Consider the following 19,977-nt stretch of genomic DNA (forward strand, 5'->3'; position numbering starts at 1 on the left):
AATGAATTCCATTGTGTCCCAAATGGCACCCTATTCCCTTTATAGTGCACTACCCTTTATAGTGCACTGCCATTAGGGACAGCTAATGATAATCAGACCACATTGTCACGTCATAAATAAGACATAATTACATTTCATTCACACCCAGGAAAGCTAATTTAGCTGCCTCCCCTGCCACAGCACAGTCAACAGCCAACACAACAGTGGAGCTATAGAAAAAGGCAAACGTTATACAATTACAGTGGGGGAAAAAAGTATTTAGTCAGCCACCAATTGTGCAAGTTCTCCCACTTAAAAAGATGAGAGAGGCCTGTAATTTTCATCATAGGTACACGTCAACTACGACAGACAAAATGAAAAAAAAAAAATCCAGAAAATCACATTGTAGGATTTTTTATGAATGTATTTGCAAATTATGGTGGAAAATAAGTATTTGGTCAATAACAAAAGTTTCTCAATACTTTGTTATATACCCTTTGTTGGCAATGACACAGGTCAAAAGTTTTCTGTAAGTCTTCACAAGGTTTTCACACACTGTTGCTGGTATTTTGGCCCATTCCTCCATGCAGATCTCCTCTAGAGCAGTGATGTTCTGGGGTTGTCGCTGGGCAACACGGACTTTCAACTCCCTCCAAAGATTTTCTATGTGGTTGAGATCTGGAGACTGGCTAGGCCACTCCAGGACCTTGAAATGCTTCCTACGAAGCCACTCCTTCGTTGCCCGGGCGGTGTGTTTGGGATCATTGTCATGCTGAAAGACCCAGCCACGTTTCATCTTCAATGCCCTTGCTGATGGAAGGAGGTTTTCACTCAAAATCTCACGATACATGGCCCCATTCATTCTTTCCTTTACACGGTTCAGTCGTCCTGGTCCCTTTGCAGAAAAACAGCCCCAAAGTATGATGTTTCCACCCCATGCTTCACAGTAGGTATGGTGTTCTTTGGATGCAACTCAGCATTCTTTGTCCTCCAAACACGACGAGTTGAGTTTTTACCAAAAAGTTATATTTTGGTTTCATCTGACCATATGACTTTCTCCAATCTTCTTCTGGATCATCCAAATGCACTCTAGCAAACTTCAGACGGGCCTGGACATGTACTGGCTTAAGCAGGGGGACACGTCTGGCCCTGCAGGATTTGAGTCCCTGGCGGCGTAGTGTGTTACTGATGGTAGGCTTTGTTACTTTGGTCCCAGCTCTCTGCAGGTCATTCACTAGGTCCCCCCGTGTGGTTCTGGGATTTTTGCTCACCGTTCTTGTGATCATTTTGCGTGGAGCCCCAGATCGAGGGAGATTATCAGTGGTCTTGTATGTCTTCCATTTCCTAATAATTGCTCCCACAGTTGATTTCTTCAAACCAAGCTGCTTACCTATTGCAGATTCAGTCTTCCCAGCCTAGGTCTACAATTTTGTTTATGGTGTCCTTTGACAGCTCTTTGGTCTTGGCCATAGTGGAGTTTGGAGTGTGACTGCTTGAGGTTGTGGACAGGTGTCTTTTATACTGATAACAAGTTCAAACAGGTGCCATTAATACAGGTAACGAGTGGAGGACAGAGGAGCCTCTTAAAGAAGAAGTTACAGGTCTGTGAGAGCCAGAAATCTTGCTTGTTTGTAGGTGACCAAATACTTATTTTCCACCATAATTTGCAAATAAATTCATTAAAAATCCTACAATGTGATTGTCAGGATTATTTTTTCTCAATTTGTCTGTCATAGTTGACGTGTACCTATGACGAAAATTACAGGCCTCTCATCTTTTTAAGTGGGAGAGCTTGCACAATTGGTGGCTGACTAAATACTTTTTTTCCCCACTGTACATTAGAGTTGTTATTTTATAATTAAGGCCCAGCATTTGTCCAGCATGTTCTCTGCCCTGTCAGAGACTATTATAGCTGGACACCAGCCTACCGTGCCTCACACTGTAGTCCCTTTCTCAGACCAATCCTTGACCAGACTAAACACTAAGTCAAGCATTTAGCTAATGTCTCTTTAAGCGATCCTGATCAAAACAGCCAGGATGATAGCCTGGTCCCAGATCTGTTTGTGCTATCTAGCGCCTTGTCGCTCATTGTCACGTTTGGTGAGTGACAAGACAGCCAAAACAGATCTGGGACCATGCTACCAAGACAAAACTTTCAGGTACAAATGTTACAACTATTCGGCTACTTTTTACTAGATGAGCACCAATATGTTAACAAGATGACATTCAGGAACAAGAAAGAGAAAAAAGCTGCAAAATGTCGGTTTATTTTTTATGTAAATAGCTTGAGAAGAAAAACAACGTCATATTTTTGGCATGTTTCAACCATTCAAGAAGACATACTGGACATCCACTCCGAGTTTAATTCAACATAGTTCAGAATTAATACAAAATTGCGCATTTATTAAATCAACAGTTTTCCAAACTATGTGAATTGGCAGACAGTGGTTTGTTTGTTTTCTGGGGGTGGGCACTTGTCAAAAAACATTTGAAAGATCAAATATCATCCAATGACATGGCAAAATACTGTATAGAATATATTACATCATATTTGGAATCTTAACATTTCCCACTCGAGCATTCATTCACATAACATACCCTGTTAAAAATATCAAATTAAATCTAATTTTCAAGTACAATAATTTACTATTTGAAAAACTAAAACATCCAGCAAAATGAACAGTCCCTCATTTACATATCATGATATCGATGATAACGTTTCATCAAAAGAATTTCTTTGCTGCTGCTTCTTGTTGACTTCTGTAGAGGGAGAAGAAACAAGGAAGTACATTCAGAGGGAGAGAGAGTGAATTGTGACAGAAACAACAAAAATGTAATTACACTGTTGAATTATTAAAGATAATAAAAAAGTGAAAACAAGATCTCACTCTTACTTGTACATGATGTAGCTGAAGAACAGGACTGATTGGATTACCACAAAGACCAGGAAGTGAGTAGTACCCAGACAGGAAGGCATTGGAGGAGGGTCAGGGCATTTCACCACCTGCTTTTCACTGGGGCTCTACATGCGTCACAAAACAGAAGAAGGTAGAAACACATATCCAATGCTCTTTCCAAATTCATTTGTTGAGACTGTTGAGATGGTTTTTACAGTGGCTTACCGTAAGATAAGTTATTAAATAGTTATTAACAGACCCCATTGCGTGTGATGAGGTGTTCGAGGTTCCTCTTGACCACATGTAGATGTTCCTTGATTTCGTTGAAGTGTTGGACCGTCTCATATGTCCCCATGCTCACTGCGTTGGCTTGGTGCTGGGTGGCACCGATCTGCTTCAGAGACTCATGGAAAGAGTTTCTGAGGAGAAAAACAAACAAACAGGTGTCAGGTATCACTGTTGAACACAGCTGATGCTGCAGTAGTAATGTATTTTTTTCATTTTCTACATCTCATCTCACATCAGCACACCAGAAAGGGTAGCTAAGAAAACCATAGCCCAGGGTAAATAACATATGAAGTATGCAACAACATTAAATCAGAAATGGAATCGATAGGATTCCAGTTTGCTACAGAACAAAGATAATTAATTGAATATCTTAATCTCTTTGTATACGGAAATTATCTCAAATGAAGTATGTGAATTTGAAGTCTAAAAATGTCTGCCATGATTAAATCAAAGTTAGGAAATGATTCAATCTTTCCTATAAGGCAAGACATTTTGGCTTTTCCCTACAGTATGATAGTGTGTGGTATGATTGTGTGTGAGGGCGTGAATGTGTGACCCAGACAGAGGTTTATCCATGATGGCACTGTAAAGCTTTGGACCGTTCTCCGGGAACAATGCCCAGACCACTTATCTGGATGAAAAATAGGAAGATGAGGCAGAGACGCTGGGCCAGCACAGGTGACCACAACACACATACCCGTTTATTGCACAGTACACACACACATTTCAAACATCCTTGCACACTCACAAATGAGACATCTGTACAGATTTAACAAACTATTTTTGGACAGTGAGAGGGTGACAGGAAAATTGGTAGGAGAGATAGAAGGGCAAGTGGTCTGGATTCTAACGCCCGTCAATACCGGCATATGAGCTCTGAAAGCAGTGGCCCAAATCTGTAGACCACACTAGGCAACCCGGAAACTATTTTAATGATAGTGTGGGCTTCCTGCAGTTTGTGTTTTATTAAGTCCAGCCAAAAGTCCCCCCAAGAGCTAAGAAATTACTGAAAATGTACTGTAATGAACAATTTATAATCTTAATATTACAGTGAATTGTCCAAATTCATCTTTAATAATATGTTGGATCTTCTATTTGTCTACAAAAAGGCAATTTATCCTTAAAAGTTGAGAAAATCTACCATCCAACAAAAAAGGGCATGATTGCTAAATTAATCCCATGGAGTGATTCCATACGAAACCAGGACAAAAAAAGACCATGATTTGGGGGATTTTCACAAAATTGAATACATAGAACGGTCATTTTGAAGAAGGATTGTTGACATATATTTGACATTTGTATCTAAAGCATAATTGAGAATTAATTTATAAAAGTTGGCATATCTATGACATTAGGCCTTACCTAGGCCTCCTTTAAGAGTGTTTCATCTGTAAGTGCTACAAAAAATTATTTCAATAATACAAAAAATATATATATTAATGTATTAATATTGAAAAATGTAAACATATATACACAGTACCAGTCAAAAGTTTGGACACACCTAATCATTCAAGGTTTTTTCTACATTGTAGAATAATAGTGAAGACATCAAAACTATGAAATAACACATATGGAATCATGTAGTAACCAAAAAAGTGTTAAACAAATCAAAATATATTTTATATTTGAGATTCTTCAAAGTAAACACCCTTTGCCTTGATGACAGCTTTGCACACTCTTGGCATTCTCCCAACCAGCTTCATGAGGTACTCACCTGGAATGCATTTCAATTAACAGGTGTGCCATGTTAAAAGTTAATTAGTGGAAATTATTTTTCTTTCTTAATGCGTTTCAGCCAATCAGTTGTGTTTTGACAAGGCAGGGGGGTTATACAGAAGAAAAACCATCAAGCGCTATAATGAAACTGGCTTTCATGAGGACCGCCACAGGAAAGGAAGACCCAGAGTTAACTCTACTGCAGAGGATAAGTTCATTAGAGTTAACTGCACCTCAGATTGCAGCCCAAATAAATGCTTCACCGAGTTAAAGTAACAGACACATCTCAACATCAACTGTTCAGAGGAGACTACGTGAATAATGCCTTCATGGTCTAATTGCTGCAAAGAAACCACTACTAATGGACACCAATATGAAGAAGAGACTTGCTTGGGTCAAGAAACACGAGCAATGGACATAAGACCTGTGGAAATGTGTCCTTTGGTCTGGAGTCCAAATTTGAGATTTTTGGTTCCAACCGCCGTGTCTTTGTGAGACGCGGTGTGGGTGAACGGAAGATCTCCGCATGTGTAGTCCCACCGTAAAGCATGGAGGAGGTGGTGTGATGGTGTGGGGGTGCTTTGTTAGTGACACTGTCAGTGATTTATTTAGAATTCAAGGCACACTTAACCAGCATGACTACCACAGCATTCTGCAGCGATACGCCATCCCATCTGGTTTGCGCTTAGTGGGACTATCATTTGTTTTTCAACAGGACAATGACCCAAAACACACCTCCAGGCTGTGTAATGGCTATTTGACCAAGAAGGAGAGTGATGGAGTGCTGCATCAGATGACCTGGCCTCCACAATCACCCGACCTCAACCCAATTGAGATGGTTTGGGAGGAACTGGACCGCAGAGTGAAGGAAAAGCAGCCAACAAGTGCTCAGCATGTGGGATCTTCACCATAAAACCTCCTCCTCCATGCTTTACGGTGGGACTACACATGCGGAGATCATCCATTCACCCACACCGTGTCTCACAAAGACACGGCGGTTGGAACCAAAAAATCTCCAATTTGGACTCCAGAACAAAGGACACATTTCCACAGGTCTTATGTCCATTGCTCGTGTTTCTTGGCCCAAGCAGGTCTCTTCTTATTGGTGTCCTTTAGTAGTGGATTCTTTGCAGCAATTCGACCATGAAGGCTTGATTCACACAGTCCCCTCTGAACAGTTGATGTTGAGATGCGTCTGTGACTTGAACTCTGTGAAGCATTTATTTGGGCTGCAATTTCTGAGGCTGGTAACTCTAATAAACGTATCCTCTGCATCAGAGGTAACTCTGGGTCTTCCATTCCTGTGGCGGTCCTCAGTAGAGCCAGTTTCATCATATCGCTTGATGGTTTTTGCGACTGCACTTAAAGAAAGTTATTGAAATCTTCCGTATTGACTGTCGTTTCTCTTTGCTTATTTGAGCTGTTCTTGCCATAACATGGACTTGGTCATTTACCAAATAGGGCTATCTTCTGTATACCCCCCTTACCTTGTCACAACACAACTGATTGGCTCAAACGCATTAAGAAGGAAAGAAATTCCACAAATTAACTTTGAACAAGGCACACCTGCTAATTGAAATAAATTCCAGGTGACTACCTCATGAAGCTGGTTGAGAGAATACCAAGAGTGTGCAAAGCTGTAATCAAGGCAAAGGGTGGCTATTTGAATAATCTGAAATATAAAATATATTTTGATTTGTTTAACACTTTTTGGGTACTACATGATTCCATGTGTTATTTCATAGTTTTGATGTCTTCACTATTATTCTACAATGTAAAACATTTTTAAAAAATAAAGAAAACCCCTTGAATGAGTAGGTGTGTCCAAACTTTTGACTGGTAGTGTACTCATAGTTAGGATCTTATGAAAATACACATGTCAATTGTTAGGATCGTAAGAAAAGCCATGCGTAAAACATGAAACGTAACTGTTAAATTAGATCTGTAAAACGTACAAACACTATGTTACGACTATGAATTAACATTTACACGGTCAATTCTTATTTTACATCTCCCTTTACTCAGTTACAGATCTTTTTGTATGCGTACAAACTTTTGTCAGGAATGTGGAAAGGTATTCGAAGTTAGCTAGTCAATCAAGCAAATCTAGCCCAGACGTTAGAGTTGCTTTGCAGCTTCTGGTTTCATTTCCAAAATAAAAGTCTAGAGCTTGTTTTACAATGGTATTCGATAACGACGTTATAGCAGTAGATGGCGTAATATAGGCTTGGGCCTTCAGCAAATGACTTGTGTTAGAATGATAATATAAAGACACAGAAGAGCTAGGGACTCTTTTTAAGGGGAGGCCTATAATAAAAACAGTTATAAAACACAAATATAGTTCTAAAATTATTCCGCAAGACACCAGTACCCAAAATGATAGCATAAATTTCAATGCCTTCAAGTTGAAGGCCTATTATTTATTTGGATAGGCCTAAATTAAACATTGAATTATTAAAGTGATAGGCTAAAGAACTTTGGAGAATTTAGATAATTTTGAATACACACATGGATTTCAATAAACATATGGATAAGACTGTTCTATTCTCTTTGATTTAGTTCCTATTGCAACTCAGACAAATTACAGAATGGATGGCATACTGACTGACCGAACTGAATGAAGGATGAATTAAATGTTAAAATACAGTGCCTTGCAAAAGTATTCATCCCCGTTGGCGTTTTTCCTATTTTGGTGCATTACAACCTGTAATTTAAATGTATTTTTATTTGGATTTCATGTAAATGGACATACACAAAATAGTCCAAAATAGTTATGCACGCTCAAGTTCTTTTTTCTTGGTCTTTGGCAGCAGTGTCGTGATGGATGGAATAGCCTATACGGAGACTACCTAAGACCACTACAACATAGTTTTTGTAAGGTGTGGGAAAAAGCTTATGCCAGACTTAGCCTAAGTTTAACCTCTCCCTTGTTAATTTCAAAGTCCATATGTTCATGACCTGATTCATTTAAATCATGTCAAATTATTTTAAATTCATATTAACCCCTCCTACAGAATATGCTTTGGCAAGATTGAGTGATGAAATACATTTCTAAATATTATATAAAAAAATACTTTGAGTGGCAGACTCCAGTGGTCATACATAATTCATAGATTAACCAAACATCTATTTTTATTCTGTTTCATTATTCCTGGTAAATACAACATTTACCTAATTAAACTTTTTATATACAGTATCTCACAAAAAGTGAGTACACCCTCACATTTTTGTAAATATTTGAGTATATCTTTTCATGTGACAACACTGAAGAAATTACACTTTGCTACAATGTAAAGAAGTGAGTGTACAGCTTGTATAACAGTGTACATTTGCTGTCCCCTCAAAATAACTCAACACACAGCCATTAATGTCTAAACCGCTGGCAACAAAAGTGAGTACACTGCTAAGCGAAAATGTCTACAGCCCTCCTTTTACTTGTATCATTGCACATCCTGCAAATCACCAGCAGATAGACCATTTTGAATCTACATTCACTCTGTTAGTAATGCTTACAAATTGGAACATAACTCTTAAAGTAACAGAGATCCCACTCTGGAACTTGTATATGCCTGTACAGTATATTATGGTCAACAGAAAAATTTACCAAATCCCAAATGGTGTTTTTTCAATATTCATGTTGATATTTGTCAATATTCATAAATGTATTGAAATCAAAATACTATTTATATTACAGTACAAGCGGTAAAGCGTCATGACACTAATTGTTGCTTTGAAGCACCTACAGATTAAACATTATGGAGTCTTAAAAGGAGGCCTGGGTAAGTCAAAAATGTCATAAATATGCCAACTTTGATAAATTATTTCTCAATTATGCTTTTAGATACAAATGTCAAATACACTATATATACACACACACACAAGTATGTGTACACCCCTTCAAATTAGTGGATTCGGCTATTTCAGCCACACCCGTTGCTGACAGGTGTATAAAACCAAGCACACAGCCATGCAATCTCCATAGACAAACATTGGCAGTGCCCAACCTCACTAATGCTCATGGCTGAATGGAAGCAAGTCCCCAGAGCAATGTTCCAACATGTAGTGGAAAGCCTTCCCAGAAGAGTGGAGGCTGTTATAGCAGCAAATGAGGGGACCAACTCCATATTAATGCCCATGATTTTGGAATGAGATGTTCGACGAGCGCGTGTCCACATACTTTTGGTCATGTAGTGTATATGTCCTCCAAAATACAATTTTATGGTTTCAATTTCGTGAAAATCCCCCAAATCAATGTATTTATTTGTCCTGGTTTCATATGGAATCACTCCATGTTCTTAACCCAGATATACAGTATCTTAATAAGAACAGTGAACAAACAAAGGCGGGAGCTGCCCCCCTCTGCAACATACCAGTGGAGCTGTACTCCACATCAGTGATGGAGAGTGGTAAAAGCAACACTCACAGTGTACAGATGTAAAATAAATAAGAGTGTTTGCATCCTCAGCACCATGCATCTATTGAAATATTATCTACCATATGCAATCTAGCAAGGTTAAACACAGAAAAACATTTCTTCAAACTATTTATAAATAATACCACAACTTTTGAATGTATGCCCAGGGCAAGTTTGGGATTTGGAATCTCTCAAATGGGTTGTGATGGATTTCTCAGTTTGCTGGTTAGGGGTTAACCGAAAACAGGTTACCACATAATTTGGCATTGTTTATTGAAACCATAATATTTGTAATTAGTCTGTGGCATCTGTAAATGTGCAATCAAAAGTTCCCATATTGAGAAAATGTGCAAGACGCAGAAGTTAGTGGCATGTATCAAAAGAGCAGAATAAGACACTTTTGAACATTTAAAAAAGAGACAAGATCATGTTTCTGATTAAATTACATTTCTTATAATGTATTATTACTAGTAGGACGTCCTTTCCTTTTAATATAGTCTTAAAGCAATTTTAAATGACTACAAAGCCAAAAAGACTGACAAATGAAAGCAATTGGAAGGCTATAAGTATATAGCTCGAGGGAACTGCGACATCAAGAAAGCAATCAGAAGGAGCCCATGTTTTGTATCTGTGTATGAAGGATGTATTTAAAGACTGATGTCTAATCCTAAGGCCAAATGGTGCTAAGATTTGGCCTTTTCTTGCAGCCATCCCAGGGCCACATGGCACAGAGCACACAGAGCTGAGGGACAGTCAGAGAGTATAAGACGTTTGTATAAACAAAATCTAATTTGTTTCTCAAAATTACGAAGCAAGCAAATCTCCCTTGAGAAAGTAAGTGAACATTTATTAAACCATGCATATAATCTTTCTCATCCAAGTGACCCATTTACGAGAAAGCCCTTCAGATCAGAGAACATAATTTAACAGACTACAGTAAGAGGAGGTCATATAAATCATAATTCTCGTCTATATAGAGGAGTCACGACTTTAACGAGGTCATAATCTACTAGAATATAATCTAATACAGATCAATCACGTGTTACTGCATTATAGATTATAGGCCATATGTGCATCTATACTATATTTGTATACATTTATTATGTCAATCAAATTATGCTACAGAAACTATCACTATCATCCCATACATTGATCAGTAATAATCCTATATCCCCTGATTCAATCAAGCAATTATTGTCACGGTTATGTATTACTACATTATAGTTTATAGGCCAGATACACACTATACAGTCGTGGTCAAAAGTTTTGAGAATGACACAAGTATTGGTCTTCACAAAGTTCACTGCTTCAGTGTTAAGATATATTTTTGTCAGATGTTTCTATGGTATACTGAAATATAATTACAAGCATTCCATAAGTGTCAAATGCTTTTATTGACAATTACATGAAGTTTATGCAAAGAGACAATATTTGCAGTGTTGACCCTTTTTTTTCAAGACCTCTGCAATCCGCCCGGCATGCTGTCAATTAACTTCTGGGCCACATCCTGACTGATGGCAGCCCATTCTTGCATAATCAATGCTTGGAGTTTGTCAGAATTTGTGGGTTTTTGTTTGTCCACAAGTTCTCAATGGGATTAAGGGGAGTTTCCTGGCCATGGACCCAAAATGTTGATGTTTTGTTCCCCGAGCCACTTAGTTATCACTTTTTCCTTATGGCAGGGTGCTCCATCATGCTGGAAAAGGCATTGGTCGTCACCAAACTGTTCTTGGATGGTTGGGAGAAGTTGCTCTCGGAGGATGTGTTGGTACCATTCTTTATTCATGGCTGTGTTCTTAGGCAAAAATGTGAGCGAGCCCACTCCCTTGGCTGAGAAGCAACCCCACACATGAATGGTCTCAGGATGCTTTACTGTTGGCATGACACAGGACTGATGGTAGCGCTCACCTTGTCTTCTCCGGACAAGGTGTTTTCTGGATGCCCCAAACAATCGGAAAGGGGATTCATCAGAGAAAATGACTTTACCCCAGTCCTCAGCAGTCCAATCCCTGTACCTTTTGCAGAATATCAGTCTGTCCCTGGTGTTTTTCCTGGAGAGAGGTGGCTTCTTTGCTGCCCTTCTTGACACCAGGCCATCCTCCAAAAGTCTTTGCCTCACTGTGCGTGCAGATGCACTCACACCTTCCTGCTGCAATTCCGGAGCAAGCTCTGCACTGGTGGTGCCCCGATCTCGCAGCTGAATCAACTTTAACTTCAACTTCAACGCCCTGAAGCCTTCTTCACAACAATTGAACCTCTCTCCTTGAAGTTCTTGATGATCCGATAAAATGGTTGATTTAGGTGCAAACTTACTAGCAGCAATATCCTTGCCTGTGAAGCCCTTTTTGTACAAAGCAATGACGACGGCATGAGTTTCCTTGCAGGTAACCATGGTTATCAGAGGAAGAACAATGATTTCAAGCACCACCCTCCTTTTAAAGCTTCCAGTCTGTTATTCTAACTCAATCAGCATGACAGAGTGATCTCCAGCCTTGTCCTCGTCAACACTCTCACCTGTGTTAACGAGATAATCACTAACATGATGTCAGCTGGTCCTTTTGTGGCAGGGCTGAAATGCAGTGGAAATGGTTTTTGGGGATTAACTTCATTTCCATGGCAAAGAGGGACTTTGCAATGAATTGCAATTCATCTGATCACTCGTCATGACATTCTGGAGTATATTCAAATTGCCATCATCAAAACTGAGGCAGCAGACTTTGTGAAAATTAGTATGTGTCATTCTCAAAACTTTTGACCACGACTGTATATACAAAAGTATGTGGCCACCCCTTCAAATTAGTGGATTCGGCTATTTCAGCCACACCTGTTGCTGACAGGTGTATAAAATCGAGCACACAGTCATGCAATCGCCATAGGATAACATTGGCAGTAGAATGGCCTTACTGAAGAGTTTTGTGACTTTCAACGTGGCACCGTCATAGGATGCCACCTTTCCAACAAGTCAGTTCGTCAAATTTCTGCCCTGCTAGAGCTGCCCCGGTCAACTGTAAGTGCTATTATTGTGAAATGGTAACATCTAGGAGCCACAACGGCTCAGCCACGAAGTGGTAGGTCACACAAGCTCACAGAACGGGGCCGCAGAGTCCTAAAGAATGTAGGGCGTAAAGATCGTACATCCTCGGTTGCAACACTCACTACCGAGTTCCAACCTGCCTCTGGAAGCAACGTCAGCACAAGAACTGTTTGTAACGAGCTTCATGAAATGGGTTTCCATGGCAGAGCAGCTGCACACAAGCCTAAGATCACCATGCGCAATGCCAAGCCTTGGCTGGAGTGGTGTAAAGCTCATTGCCATTGGACTCTGAAGCAGTGGAAATGCGTTATCTGGAGTGATGAATCACGGTTCACCATCTGGCAGTCTGACGGACAAATCTGGGTTTGGCGGATGACAGGAGAACGCTACCTGCCCCAATGCATAGTGTCAACTGTAAAGTTTGGTGGAGGATGAATAATGGTCTGGGGACTGTTTTTCATGGTTCGGGCTAGGCCCCTTAGTTCCAGTGAAAGGAAATGTTAATGCTACAGCATACAAGATTATTCTGTGCTTCCAACTTTGTGGCAACAGTTTGGGGAAGGTCCTTTCTTGTTTCAGCATGACAATGCCCCCATGCACAAAGCAAGGTCAATACAGAAATGGTTTGTCGAGATCGGTGTGGAAGAACTTGACTGGCCTGCACAGAGCCCTGACCTCAACCCCATCAATCACCTTTGTGATGAATTGGAACGCTGACTGCGAGCCAGGCCTAATCACCCAACATCAGTGCCCGACCTCACTAATGCGCGAGGCTGAATGGAAGTAAATCCCCGCAGCAATATTCCAACATCTAGTGGATAGCCTTCCCAGAAGAATGGAGGCTGTAATAGCAGCAACAGGGGGACCAACTCCATATTAATGCCCATGATTTTGAAATGAGATGATCGACGAGCAGGTGTCCACATATTTCTGGTCATATAGTGTAGGTCTATACTATATTTGTATACATTTGTGTCAAATCAGATTATGGTACAGCTACAGTTACGATCAGCCCATACAAAGATCAATTATAATCGTATAGCCCCTGATTCAATCATGCAATTATTGTCGCAATAGTGTGGCTTTTCATGCCATCTATTGGATTACATTATATGGCAGAAAGCTTAAGTAAATAGGGAGTGCATAGACAGCTTGGGTTCCTTTAGGTTAAATTGTAACATGGGGTCAACAGATTAATGTAAATATACAATAACAAAATCTTCAGCAGTTTTACAAGCTACATACTGTAACAAATATTACATTCTGATAATAATTAAATACATCACCAAAACAACATACTTTTGCAATCACATCATTCCAGAGTTAAGTAAAACTAGTCCAATAATAATAATAATTAACACTAGTTAGCCTTGATGAATATCATCACTACTGCAACATAATAAAAAGAAAAAAAATGACAATTAAGTAAACAATTTATTATTTTCTAATACCAAAGGACTTTTGTGTGTGTGTGATCTGATCTGTGTAGGTCTACAACTTTTCTCCAAAGCACCTTAGACAATATAATACTCAAGCACAAATATGTTATTGCTATTCTTCAATGGAAAAGAAAACAATTAACATAGCTGACGTTTTCAACAAAGAACGGAGATTCTCATCTTTAACTCAGGATTAACCAAGTATCACGATCAAACCTTAATTTGAATCCTCAGCCTCTAACAAAAGACTAACATACAGTATTAATCTGTATTATCCCAAGATCATATGAAAAGCCTGGGAGGCTAAAGAATTTCAAGTAAGCAGTAACACTCCCAAATGTACAGTATGTAGCTAAGTGTTTAAAAATGTATTAATTCTTAAAATCTTTAAGGATAATATTTTGATAATATTTAGCTGATAATGTCCCCTTAATCTTTCAGAACTTGAAAATATTGACATTTTTGGAAACAATAATTACATCAAACAAATGATTCACACCCCAAGAGTTTTTCCACATTTTGTTGTGTAACAGTCTTTTATGTGTGACTGATCTACACAAAATAGCCCATAATGTAAAAGTGGATTGTTTTAAAATAATTTTAAAAAGAAAAACTGAAATATATTGAGTCAATAAGTATTCAAAGCCTTTTATGGCAAGCCTAAATAAGTTCAGGAGTATACATTTGCTTAGCAGATCACATAAGTTGTATGGACTCACTGTGTCCAATAATAGTGGTTAACACGATTTTTGAATGACTACTGTAAGATTGTACCAAACACATACAATTATCTGAAAGGTCCCTCAGTCGAGTAGTGAATATCAAGCAGAGATTCAACCAAAAAGACCAGGAAGGTTTCCCAATACTTTGAAAAAAAGGGCACGGATTGGTAGATGGGTATAAATAAACAAAAGCAGACACTGAATATCCCTATGAGCATGGTAAAGTTATTACAGTGGGGGGAAAAAGTATTTAGTCAGCCACCAATTGTGCAAGTTCTCCCACTTAAAAAGATGAGAGAGGCCTGTAATTTTCATCATAGGTACACGTCAACTATGACAGACAAAATGAGGGAAAAAAATCCAGAAAATCACATTGTAGGATTTTGTATGAATTTATTTGCAAATTATGGTGGAAAATAAGTATTTGGTCAATAACAAAAGTTTCTCAATACTTTGTTATATACCCTTTGTTGGCAATGACACAGGTCAAACGTTTTCTGTAAGTCTTCACAAGGTTGTCACACACACTGTTGCTGGTATTTTGGCCCATTCCTCCATGCAGATCTCCTCTAGAGCAGTGATGTTTTGGGGCTGTCGCTGGGCAACACAGACTTTCAACTCCCTCCAAAGATTTTCTATGGGGTTGAGATCTGGAGACTGGCTAGGCCACTCCAGGACCTTGAAATGCTTCGTACGAAGCCACTCCTTTGTTGCCCGGGCGGTGTGTTTGGGATCATTGTCATGCTGAAAGACCCAGCCACGTTTCATCTTCAATGCCCTTGCTGACGGAAGGAGGTTTTCACTCAAAATCTCACGATACATGGCCCCATTAATTATTTCCTTTACACGGATCAGTCGTCCTGGTCCCTTTGTAGAAAAACAGCCCCAAAGCATGATGTTTCCACCCCCATGCTTCACAGTAGGTATGGTGTTCTTTGGATGCAACTCAGCATTCTTTGTCCTCCAAACACGACGAGTTGAGTTTTTAGTTATATTTTGGTTTCATATGACATTCTCCCAATCCTCTTCTGGATCATCCAAATGCACTCTAGCAAACTTCAGACGGGCCTGGACATGTACTGGCTTAAGCAGGGGGACACGTCTAGCACTGCAGGATTTGAGTCCCTAGCGGCGTAGTGTGTTACTGATGGTAGGCTTTGTTACTTTGGTCCCAGCTCTCTGCAGGTCATTCACTAGGTCCCCCCGTGTGGTTCTGGGATTTTTGCTCACCGTTCTTGTGATCATTTTGACCCCACGGGGTGAGATCTTGCGTGGAGCCCCAGATCGAGGGAGATTATCAGTGGTCTTGTATGTCTTCCATTTCCTAATAATTGCTCCCACAGTTTATTTCTTCAAACCAAGCTGCTTACCTATTGCAGATTCAGTCTTCCCAGCCTGGTGCAGGTCTACAATTTTGTTTCTGGTGTCCTTTGACAGCTCTTTGGTCTTCGCCATAGTGGAGTTGGTAGTGTGACTGTTTGAGGTTGTGAACAGGTGTCTTTTATACTGATAACAAGTTCAAACAGGTGCCATTAATACAGGTAACAAGTGGAGGACAGAGGAGCCTCTTAAAGAAGAAGTTACAGGTCTGTGAGAGCCAGAAATCTTGCTTGTTTGTAGGTGACCAAATACTTATTTTCCACCATAATTTGCAAATAAATTCATAAAAAATCCTACAATGTGATTTTCTTGAAAAAAAAATCTCAATTTGTCTGTCATAGTTGACGTGTACCTATGATGAAAATTACAGGCCTCTCTCATCTTTTTAAGTGGGAGAACTTGCACAATTGGTGGCTGACTAAATACTTTTTTTCCCACTGTAATTAGGCTTTGGATGGTGTATCAACACACCCAGTCACTACAAAGATAGTGAGTTGACAGAGAGGAAGGGAACCGCTCAGGGATTTCACCATGAGGTCAATGGTGAATTTAAAACAGTTAAAGCATTTAATGGCTGTGATAGGAGAAAACTGAGGATGGATCAACAACATTGTAGATACTCCACTATACTAACCTAAATGACAGAGTGAAAAGAAGGAAACCATTACATAATAAAAATATTCCAAAACATGCATCCTGTTCGCAACAACACTAAAGTAGTTCTGCAAAACATTTAGATTTTGTCCTGAATACAAAGTGTTATGTTTGGGGCAAATCCAACACGACACATGACTGAGTACAACTTCATATTTTCAAGCATGGTGGTGGCTGCATCATGTTATGGGTACGCTCATCATCAGCAAGGACTGTAGAGTTTATTCAGGGTAAAAATAAACAGAATGGAGCTAAGCACAGGCAAAATCCTATAGGAATAATAGGCAAATATTGCACAATCCAGGTATTCAAAGCTCTTAGAGATTTACCCAAAAAGACTCACAGCTGTAAATGCTGCCAAAGCTGTTTCTAACATGTGTTTACTCAGTGGGGTGAATACTAGGGTTTCAAGTGGGAACTGGATTACTGAGATTTACAGAGATTTCCTGGCCAATCCAACTCCGGTTTCCCGGGATAAATAACTGTGAGAAACCGGTAAATTATTTATATGAACAGCATGACGTGAAATGGAACTATTAAATTATATGCAATGTCTAAATCTGGTTTCTCATGGCCTTCTCTACTCTGCTACCTGCATGATCAATGATCACACGCTCAGTGTGTCTGAGTGTGCCAATATTGTAACAGCCCATCGTATTTACTATATTGTTTATGCATATTGTTTATGCTGAAACTGTACATGCAACCTTGAAATGCAGTTAGTAGGCCTACTGTAATAAAATTTGCTCCACCTTTTGAGCTACTGGTAGGGTAGGCCTACCTACTTTTATTATTTTTAAAAATGTTGGCTGTGTAGTAGTGCTTCACTAAAATAAATGTAACAAGGCAGAATGGAAAATCTGCAAGTGTAAAATAAAATGTAGCCTACAAGCGGTTTGACAAGATGATTGATCCAACATGCAGGCCTAACACTTGTGAGGCAGAGAGGGGGCTTCAGCAAGAGCAGGGGGGGCTTTAGCAGCAAAAAGTCCTAGAACTACAGTGAGGAGAACAAGTATTTGATACACTGCCGATTTTGCAGGTTTTCCTACTTACAAAGCATGTAGAGGTCTGTAATTTCTATCATAGGTACACTTCAACTGTGAGAGACGGAATCTAAAACAAAAATCCAGAAAATCACATTGTATGATTTTTAAGTAATTAATTTGCATTTTATTGCATGACATAAGTATTTGATCACCTACCAACCAGTAAGAATTCCGGCTCTCACAGACCTGTTAGTTTTTCTTTAAGAAGCCCTCCTGTTCTCCACTCATTACCTGTATTAACTGAACCTGTTTGAACTCGTTACCTGTATAAAAGACACCTGTCCACACACTCAATCAAACAGACTCCAACCTCTCCACAATGGCCAAGACCAGAGAGCTGTGTAAGGACATCAGGGATAAAATTGTAGACCTGCACAAGGATGGGATGGGCTACAGGACAATAGGCAAGCAGCTTGGTGAGAAGGCAACAACTTTTGGCGCAATTATTAGAAAATGGAAGAAGTTCAAGATGACGGTCAATCACCCTCGGTCTGGGGCTCCATGCAAGATCTCACCTCATGGGGCATCAATGATCATGAGGAAGGTGAGGGATCAGCCCAGAACTACACGGCAGGACCTGGTCAATGACCTGAAGAGAGCTGGGACCACAGTCTCAAAGAAAACCATTAGTAACACACTACGCCGTCATGGATTAAAATCCTGCAGCGCACGCAAGGTCCACCTGCTCAAGCCAGCGCATGTCCAGGCCTGTCTGAAGTTTGCCAATGACCATCTGGATGATCCAGAGGAGGAATGGGAGAATGTCATGTGGTCTGATGAGACAAAAATAGAGCTTTTTGGTCTAAACTCCACTCGCCATGTTTGGAGGAAGAAGAAGGATGAGTACAACCCCAAGAACACCATCCCAACCGTGAAGCATGGAGGTGGAAACATAATTCTTCTGGGATGCTTTTCTGCAAAGGGGACAGGCCGACTGCACCGTATTGAGGGGAGGATGGATGGGGCCGTGTATCGCGAGATCTTGGCCAACAACCTCCTTCCCTCAGTAAGAGCATTGAAGATGGGTCGTGGCTGGGTCTTCCAGCATGACAACGACCCGAAACACACAGCCAGGGCAACTAAGGAGTGGCTCCGTAAGAAGCATCTCAAGGTCCTGGAGTGGCCTAGCCAGTCTCTAGACCTGAACCCAATAGAAAATCTTTGGAGGGAGCTGAAAGTCCGTATTGCCCAGCGACAGCCCTGAAACCTGAAGGATCTGGAGAAGGTCTGTATGGAGGAGTGGGCCAAAATCCCTGCTGCAGTGTGTGCAAACCTGGTCAAGACCTACAGGAAACATATGATCTCTGTAATTGCAAACAAAGGTTTCTGTACCAAATATTAAGTTCTGCTTTTCTGATGTATCAAATACTTATGTCATGCAATAAAATGCAAATTAATTACTTAAAAATTATACAATGTGGTTTTCTGGATTTTTGTTTTAGATTCCGTCTCTCACAGTTGAAGTGTACCTATGATAGAAATTAAAGACCTCTACATGCTTTGTAAGTAGGAAAACCTGCAAAATGTTTTTACCAACATTTTATTTTGTGAAAATACTATTTATTCTTGACCTACTGTATGTCGGGTGTTGATTTATTTATTTAACATTCCTATGAACAGCCTACTTTAAAAAAGAAGGCCCAGATGTACCCTACATTTGTTTTATAAAGTGTTTTTTTCATTTGAATATGTTATATTACTGCCTTGGTGATTCAGGCTGTTTCAAACCCCAATGCCTTAATTAAACATTTTAAAACAGGAGATGACCAATTACTTAACTGCTTTAGAATTACTATAGAATTTTAGGTTAACGAATGCAATAAGAACATTTTAGATTTTATGTATAATTCAGAATGGCACATGCTTCTCTCCGATGATTTTATATGCTTTAGAATGACACTTTCGTTTTTGGCGGAAAAATATAGAATATTCTCGGGATGGAGCATTTGTAAAATAGAAATATTAAAACCCTAGTGAATACTTATCTAATTAAGATATAGTGTTCTATTTTTCATCGGTTAATAAAAAAGTGGTCAGATGACGCAGATGCTAAGCTACAGGACCATTTTGCTAGCACAGACTGGAAATGTTCCGGGATTCTTCAGATAGCATTGAGGAGTACACCACATCAGTCACTGGCTTCATCAATAAGTGCATCGATGACGTCGTCCCCACAGTGACCGTACGTACATACCCCAAGCAGAAGCCATGGATTACAGGCAACATCCGCACTGAGCTAAAGGGTAGAGCTGCCGCTTTCAAGGAGCGGGACTCTAACCCGGACGCTTATAAGAAATTCCGCTATGCCCTCCGACGAACCACCAAACAGGCAAAGAGTCAATACAGGACTAAGATTGAATCGTACTACACCGGCTCTGACGCTCGTCGGATGTGGCAGGGCTTGA

The 19,977-nt window shown here is 39.8% G+C and overlaps 1 protein-coding gene across 1 annotated transcript in view; it reads right to left on the reverse strand.

Moving 5' to 3' along the window:
• Positions 1-2,230: 2,230 nt before the first annotated feature.
• Positions 2,231-19,977, reverse strand: part of LOC311128358 (protein ERGIC-53-like) — a 35,889-nt gene continuing 18,142 nt past the window's right edge. Inside the window, exons 11-13 of the mRNA XM_084160470.1 lie at positions 3,136-3,295; positions 2,874-3,001; positions 2,231-2,739 (exon numbers count right to left, since the gene is read on the reverse strand). Coding sequence (XP_084016596.1) covers positions 2,703-2,739; positions 2,874-3,001; positions 3,136-3,295 — 325 coding nt within the window. The 3' untranslated portion in view covers positions 2,231-2,702. The remainder of the gene's footprint in view (positions 2,740-2,873; positions 3,002-3,135; positions 3,296-19,977) is intronic.

This window comes from Coregonus lavaretus (genome assembly GCF_964263955.1).
Source record: "Coregonus lavaretus genome assembly, chromosome: 4".
Classification (NCBI taxonomy): domain Eukaryota; kingdom Metazoa; phylum Chordata; class Actinopteri; order Salmoniformes; family Salmonidae; genus Coregonus; species Coregonus lavaretus.